Source organism: Scardinius erythrophthalmus, assembly GCF_964197995.2.
Source record: "Scardinius erythrophthalmus genome assembly, chromosome: 12".
Lineage (NCBI taxonomy): Eukaryota > Metazoa > Chordata > Actinopteri > Cypriniformes > Leuciscidae > Scardinius > Scardinius erythrophthalmus.
The window spans coordinates 37,358,497-37,366,945 of record NC_138232.1 but is presented as its reverse complement, the minus strand read 5'-3'; the positions used below and the strand labels follow the sequence as shown (position 1 = coordinate 37,366,945).

The window sequence follows — 8,449 nt, the reverse complement described above, 5'->3', positions numbered from 1 at the left end:
TCAGAGGTAAGAGTTTTTGCTGAAGAGATGTGTAGTGGCTCCAGATGGTGAGGACACTTTCTTGCTGTTTAAATGTAATCTGCTGATCATTGAGGACCGTGTGGAGCTCACTGACCGTGACACTTCTGATCTGACAGAGCCTCTTGAGGGATGTCCAGTTCTGGAGGTGGTATTTGATGGAACATTTGACGAAGGTGATGTTTCAGACTTTGAGGAGAGCTCAGATATGGCTGATATGTTGGATTTTGTAGAGAGTTCAGATATGATGGAAATATTTGCATGAGAAGAATGTAAGACATTGCTCTCCACAACAGGAACGATGAGAGCTGGTGCACTGAGGACAAACATTTTAATATTAGTATATTAAAGGAATAATGTCATCTTCCCATAGCTTTCCATACAATGACAATAAGCCATACCAAACCACCATAAATGAACAATTAAAGTACTCTACATAATGACCTATACTCTACGTGAAATCTGCGCACAAAGGTTTTCACAAATAAATCATGATTCAGCTTTTGTACTAAAAAGTATTTTAAATGTATGAAAAAAACGTAGGCATTGTTTGAGGATCTTGCTTGGTGTCTTTATAGAGCGTCATATGTTTGCTGAGAGTGAAAGGCTACAAAGGAAAGGGTGTGCGGAAAGCCCTTATTGGGTGTGTTTTATGCAAAGGACTGTCCTTGGGAACGCAGACACTCATTTAAAATACACCAAAAATCATTAACATTAGAACAAGGTTAGGAACAAATTAATTTGCGTATGAATGTGTAAGGTGGAAATCTTTCGTGAGAAGTTCCCCTGTGCAATTATCAATGAATGAGACTTTTAAAGTAATATGATAACTTTTTGTAAAAACAAAAAAGGCAGTTCAATGTTAACAGAAAGTCTGCCCTCAGTTGGGTAATGTTACAAATGTCGTAAATGATGGAGTGAGGCAATATTTTTTTATTTTAATTTGAAGATGGACGCAATTGAGATATAAGAGCAAATTTAGTCCATTTCATCATGTTAATGTATCGTATAGCTTTGGAATACTTACGCACAGGTCATATGGACTATCTTTAAAGGGGGGGTGAAATGCTATTTCATGCATACTGAGTTTTTTACACTGTTAAAGAGTTGGATTCCCATGCTAAACATGGACAAAGTTTCAAAAACTAAGTTGTACGTTTGAAGGAGTATTTTTGTTCCAAAAATACTCCTTCCAGTTTGTCACAAGTTTCGGAAAGTTTTTTTCGAGTATGGCTCTGTCTTACGTAAGATAGGGGCGGAATTTCCTTATATGGGTTCTAAGGGCACTTCTCCGGTAAGATCGCGGGCGCGCGCGCACTCGTAGACCAGAGCAAGAGAGTGAAAGCAGTTCGCCATCAAAGCGCCCTGCCCGGCTTTTGGAAGTCAATGTAGCCAAAGAAGTGTGTTTTTGGTTGCCAGGGCAAGACAACCCTGCACAGATTCCCAAAGAACCCAGCGTTAAGGAACCCGTGGATGGAGTTTGTTTTCCTGAGTATAAACGGAGTTGTGAGACTGTTTGTTCCCTGCATTTCGACGATGATTGTTTTATAAACAAAGCCCAGATCGACGGATTTGCAGATCGTCTAATGCTTAAGGATCAAGCAGTCACAATGATAAAGGTTCACGGTCGTGCGTTGGAACCGGACGGTGAGTAAAACTGTTGAACAAATGTCTCTGTGTGTTGTTAGGTCGGCGCGTTAGCACAGCTTTAGCTTCGCCCACACGGCCCGCCCCCAGCCGCTTGTTTTTTTCCGGAAAGACTCGGTACAGCCTATCTTTCTTTTATAAATATAATAAAACTAAAGACTTTTTGGAGATATGAAGGATGCAATATTACTCTATAGGTACTCAAGATTAACAGGAGATTGAGTGAAAATGAGCATTTCACCCCCCCTTTAATATACTTTTATGGGGTAACACTTTACAATAAAGGTATATTAATAATCATGTACTAATACCTGAATTAAAGGAAAATTCTGTCATCATTTACTCATCCTCAAGTTGTTCCAAACCTGTATAAATTTCTTTGTTCTGCTGTACACAAAGGAAGATATTTGGAAGAATGTTTGTAACCAAGCAGATCTCGCCCCCCATTGACTACCATATTATGTTACTATGTTAGTCAATGGGGGGCAAGATCTGCTTGGTTACAAACATTCTGAGGAATCGGTTCCCAAAAAAAAGAACCAAACTGGAAACATGCACTAAGCCTAAGTTCAGGGGAACATTTGCTGGTATCAGTACAGTTCACTGTCCATGCAGACACAAGCCATGACGATACCGTACCTCAACTCTCTGACTTTTTGAAAAGCCGCACAACATCACTTAACTGGGCTGAATACTTGTTGTACTAGTATGTGTATTTGATAGGAAGTTTACGATGATAAATCATTAGCTGAATTTAGTAAGTAGTTAACAGTGAATTAATTCTGATGTGCCCCAAGTAAATTAATGACAAAATAATGAATTTACAGGAGATGAGCTGATGTCAGTGTATGGGTAGTTAATAATGAGTTAGTAACGATGTGCCCCTCAAAGAAAAGTCATGACACAGTGACGCACTTACAAATCATTAACTAAAATGTGAATAAACATACACATAGAGTGCCATCCTTATTCCTTTAAACCACCAGTACAAAAAACAAAGATAAAAATAATTTTTACTTATTTTATGTCATTAAACATTTATGGACTCAAAAGAAAGCCCAAACATACCTGTTAAGACACACAAGGCACAGTACATGTAAAATAGGGCACGTCCATAAGCTAACGTTAATGCTAATCGAAGCATATACATTTAAATGACAAGAAATACAGTTAATCACTGCTCATTACTCCCTGAAAAATCCCAATACAACATGCAAACATGTCTTTAATTATTAATTTGGTTTACCAAAGCAGTCCACATTGATTAGATAAAAATGCCAGTATAGACCTCTAGCTGCTATTCAGAGTAAGACTGTGCCGGGATAGACTTACCGTGTTTTCAATGGCATACGCTGTAAAAAGCTGTTTAAAGCTCCTCTTAGATCACTTATAATTTTCCACAGCTCATGTTGAGCTTTTTGTCTACTGAAATTTCTCTGAAATATATTTTAGCAGTGTTTCATCAGCAGAACAATCCAAAAACACATTAAATAACAGTACAACCCACTGAAGAGATGTCTGTCCCTCACAGTCTCGCTTTTATTCCCGCTAAAAATAAATCAAAGATGGCGCTGCTGTGAATAAGGTCTATTACCGTGGGAACACAACTAACACACCAGAGAACGCATAGAGTGTCCCACCAGAAACAAACTCTATCAGAAATCAGAAAATGGTCAAGATCAAGTTTAATTTATCAGTGGTAGTTTGATTTCCATGTTTAATTAGACGGATCTATGTAGCCTATGGCTAAATAATCCTGTGCCATTCCAAATATTTGTCACAAAGCTGCAGATGGCAGATTTTGATTTAACAGTTGAAATTATGAGAGTAGCCTATTAAATCACGTTTAATTCAAAGTCAGAGTAGGCCTACTTCTTATTTATTCTTAAGGAGTCTGATTGGTTTAGTTTACCCCTAAATGTCAATTAATGCATTAACTCAAACATGCACTAACATGTAGTTAAGGCTGCTTTTATTAATGCATGAATCATTATGACTCCTGTCGTAGTTAAGGATCGCTCTTCATTGGTTCTTGATTCATATCTTCACTAATCATGAGTTCATGCTGAAGTATTAATTCAGGTATTAGTACATGATTATTCATGTACCTTGACTGTAAAGTGTAAAGTGTTAACCCTTTAAGGGTGTTGTTTTGTGTTCTTGGATGTTGGCCTTGTTGCTGATGCATGAAGATTCTTCAAATTCTCCTCTTATGATGCATGAAAAAAAAAACCATTATATTTTTAGCACTGCCAATTTGCTGCACAAGAAAGCCCTTATTTGTTGCAGCAATTTATAGTTTTCTATGTTAAATATAGATAGTTTGCACTTTACACTGGCACGTCTAAAAATATTAGTTTTTTTTTTTTGTATTATTCTGAAGTTGAACACTTACCTGCTGTGTGTCTGAGACCAGGCCTTGCGGACTGAAACTAGGAAGAAAATCCCTCCAGAGATCTGAAAAGCACATCCTGTCCATCCAAGGAACAATGGAGTTCCCAAGTCAAATCTGAAATATTACCACATTTAAATATGATACATTAATTAAATAAATGAAATAAAAAAAAAAAAAAAAAAAAAAAACAGGAAATTAAATATTGAAAAAAATATATATTTGCACAATTAATTCTGATTGATTGTGATTTCAGGAAACGTACAGTATAAGACCACAAGGATAGATAAAACAGGATCAGGTGTTTAATATACTTACACCAATCCATCAAATCTAGGGTTGAAAATCTCTGCAGAAACACTGTGAGCGTAAACTGCATAACCAGAGGCAGCCAGCATACCTTAGAGAACAGACTCAGTAAAACACATGTGTAAACCTAATTTACTATGGTTCTGCTGTATTTTACAAAGAAATTTACCGCTGGTTACATGACAGATGCCTCCTGTGAGCACAGATCGGTTCTTCTCCTTGTCTTTTCCTCCAATGTAAGTGCATTCCATCCCTACCAGACTCAGGATAAATCCCAGCATTCCGACAGCCATCCCGGACATCAGCAGAGCCCTCACGATCTGAAGGTAACCTGAACATTCAAGATCCAAAAGAACTTATTATCCATCTATCCATCTATCCATCTATCTATCTATCTATCTATCTATCTATCTATCTATCTATCTATCTATCTATCTATCTATCTATCTATCTATCCATCCATCCATCCATCCATCCATCCATCCATCCATCCATCCATCCATCCATCCATCCATCCATCCATCCATCCATCCATCCATCCATCCATCCATCCATCCATCCATCCATCCATCGTAGTGGCAAAAAAAAGTGATGTTTTTAAAGACCCTACAAGTTTGATTAAACCATCAAAATATGAGGAAAATATTCAATATATTTAAAAAATATTTAAATATGAAGGAGCAACCAAACATTTGGTTTATGGTTTTTATCTGACAAAATTATTTGGCCAAAAAAAAAAGAAAAGAAAATGCTGCAGATTTTATTTTACTATCCCCCCCAAAAAATGCATCAAAAAATAAAAAAGCTCACAGGAAAAAGTTGAACATAATCAATTACTTATGTTTCATTGGTTCTCTCGTTTTTGCATGAGTTCATAATTTATTTTTATGGCCGCCTGGCCAAAAATAATGTCTGCACAATTTAGCATGTTTCATTTCATTATCACAAATAAAACAATTGACTCCAAGCACAACTACAATCCTCTTTTAAAATCACAATACTCACTAATTTTCCTAGACCGGACATCACTTTTGCCCACCACTGTATCTATCTATCTGAGATTTCAGAGTACATTAAATTAATGTATTTTGTCTATTTTTTCATTATAAGAATTAAAAGAATTGTACATGTACAGGGTGGGCCATTTATATGGATACACCGTAATAACATGGGAATGGTTGGTGATATTAAAGTCCTGTTTGTGGCACATTAGTATATGTCATGGTCACCACCCATCTTGAGGAGTTTGCCCCCTCACATATACTAATGTGCCACAAACAGGACTTTAATATCACCAACCATTCCCATGTTATTACGGTGTATCCATATAAGAGGCCCACCCTGTAGATTCAAAGACTCTAATAACGCCCATACCTTCCACGGACCACAGCACAGGGAAGTCGTAGCAGTTGGATGTGGAAGTGGAGTCGGTGAAGCAGGCCCTCCACAGACTGGACCAGTACCAGCCCACTGATATGATGGAGCTCCCACCCTGCCCTCCGATAGAGGAGATCTTCCAGCCTTCCATGGCCATGGAGCAGGAGACAAAGATCCAGCCCAGTACCGCTAACAGGAATCCCCAGATCTGCATAGCACGGATCTTCATCTTTGCTCTGGTTCACACTCCAAGACGTCTATCTGATCGACCTACCTCACACTTTGTAGCCTTTCTTAGTCCTCAACACTTTGTCGCTTCCAGCATCTCTTTGCCTGTCATTTGCATTATCATGTCAGTCTGTGATCCATAAAACTGTGTCCTCATGAGGATCTCTTGCTCTTTTTTGTGCTGATGTGAATGTTTGACTCTCCATGTTCCCAGGGTCTTGTTTGTAAGTTTATGGAGGACAGAGAGAATGCTTACCTCGGTTTTCAGCTCATATTTCATAAACAAGAGGACGCACTACATGCAGGCGGACAGTCATTTTAAACCCCTTATTCATCATTATCTTCATTTCTAGAAACATAGCACAGGGGCCTTGTTAAAAAAAAGAAAAGAAAGAAGTACACTTGAATTTAATGTTTTCACACACTTAATTGTATGTTAACTGCGATTAAAACAAAATGTATTGTAGTTTAAATTTATTTAACTACATGTACTTACTAAAGGTTTGGTTTAGTAGGGTTAGTTGCATGTAATTATACATAATTTATAGTTAGGTAACACTTTATTTTACAGTGTGCTTGTTACATATGTAACATGTACTTACCATAGTAAATTATGCATAATTACATGCAACTAACCCTCAACCAAATCCAAATATACCCTAACCCTATAGTAAGTACATGTAGTTGCTTAATATTACTCAGTACTTACACTGTAAAAATTACACCTTAAAATAAAGTGTAACCAAATACCCTTATGTGGTGTTACCTTAATTATATGTTAATGTAATTTCTGTTAAAACTGAAATTTCTGTACAAATTTACTGGCAGGTTACTCCAGTAAAGTTACTCAATAACTTTAAACATAATATTGAATAAAACACTTCAGTTAAAATTATAATTAAGTACCTTACTTGTGCTTTAGTCAACACATCAAAATAAGTGCATCTTTAAAGCACCTCAAAGGATTATTTAAAACATGATTTAAAATGTACTTAAACTAAATCTTTTAATTTGACATTAAGTGGATTTTTTAAAAGTGTACTTAAAGGGATAGTTCACCCAAAAATGAAAATTCTGTCATCATTTACTCACCCTCAAGTTGTTCCAAACCTGTATGAGTTTCTTTCTTCTGCTGAACACAACAGAAGATATTTTGAAGGATATGGGTAACCAAACAGTTGATGGACCCCACTGACTTCCATAGTATTTATTTTTTCCATAAAATGGAAGTCAATGGGGTCCAAAAACTGTTTGGTTACCGACATTCTTCAAAATATATTTGTGTTCAGCAGAAGAAACTCATACAGGTTTGGAACAACTTGAGGGTGAGTATATTTTGAAATAATTTGTATTTTTGGGTGAAAAAAAAAACAAAGTCATGAAAGTGTACTCTCTTTAAGTACATTTAAGTTGCCTTTTATTTCATTAATAGGTATTATCTGCAAGTCAAGTTTTTAAAAATATATACTTTTAAGATTTGAATACTCTACAAGTGCACAATCAATACAATTAAGTGCACTTCTTCTTCACAAAGCTGTGCACAGGTTAGATGATCTGATTTTAGGTGCTGTTCAGGGTGCCGTTTTCTAAAGGGCCTTTATATTTCCACAAAATAGCCGCAGGGTTCATAACATTATTAATTTCATAAAAGTGTGTGCGTGTGTGTTCAAGAGACTTAATTAAGAGTTTTCAGGTGTGTGTGTGTGTGTGTGTGTGTGTGTGTGTGTGTGTGTGTGTGTGTGTGTGTGTGTGTGTGTGTGTGTTGTAATATACTGTCCCAGATTCCGGCGTTTGATGTAGCGTTCTGAACTTTGATCAGGTTTAGAGGGGACTTGCTTGTTCTATCTCCTGCAGAATGTAAGGGACCTTCTGAGAATATAAAGATCAGTGCTTTCTTCATGGTTTAAAGTAATGAAGCCAAGACTGGGATGTTGAATTACGCCTTTGTTTGCTGGAAGAGCCTCAGCCTTTCTCCCGATGACTCTATAGAAACAGCGCTTCACCTCTTACTAAGATACATTATCTTCAGTGGAAGAGCCAGTCAGAGATGTCTTTTCTTGTTAGTCTTAAGACCATGATGCCCTCTGGTGGCCAGTTTTACACTCAATCACTGCTGATGAAGGTCATTGGTTGTTTATAAGAAGTGTTTTTCTAAATTTGATATTTGAACAAATCTGTAAGCCTGAGTATTCAGATTTGTGGCACTGTGATAAAACAATGTTCTCTGAACGTTCAAAATATCCTCTTTTTTTGGGGTGGGGGCATTGTCCTAATATTTCATCCCACTTTGGTTTTCAATAAGCTTATTTATTATTATTATTTTTCCTTTTGATGGTAACATTTGGGAGATTCATCCAGTATCTTATATATATATATAAGTATCTTATGTTCACAAAGGCTGCATTTCTTTGCACAAAAATACAGTAAAAACATAATATTTTGAAATATTATTCTAATTTAAAATAACTGTTTTCTATT

The 8,449-nt window shown here is 36.5% G+C and overlaps 1 protein-coding gene across 1 annotated transcript; it reads right to left on the bottom strand.

The window, feature by feature from the left end:
- On the bottom strand, window positions 1–5,972 carry cldn10e (claudin 10e; the record flags this gene model as incomplete). Its single annotated transcript, XM_081380461.1, has 5 exons — window positions 1–334; window positions 4,061–4,174; window positions 4,376–4,457; window positions 4,536–4,697; window positions 5,741–5,972. 5 exons carry the CDS (start codon window positions 5,970–5,972, stop codon window positions 1–3), a joined length of 924 nt encoding a protein of 307 aa, XP_081236587.1.
- Window positions 5,973–8,449: the final 2,477 nt, after the last annotated feature.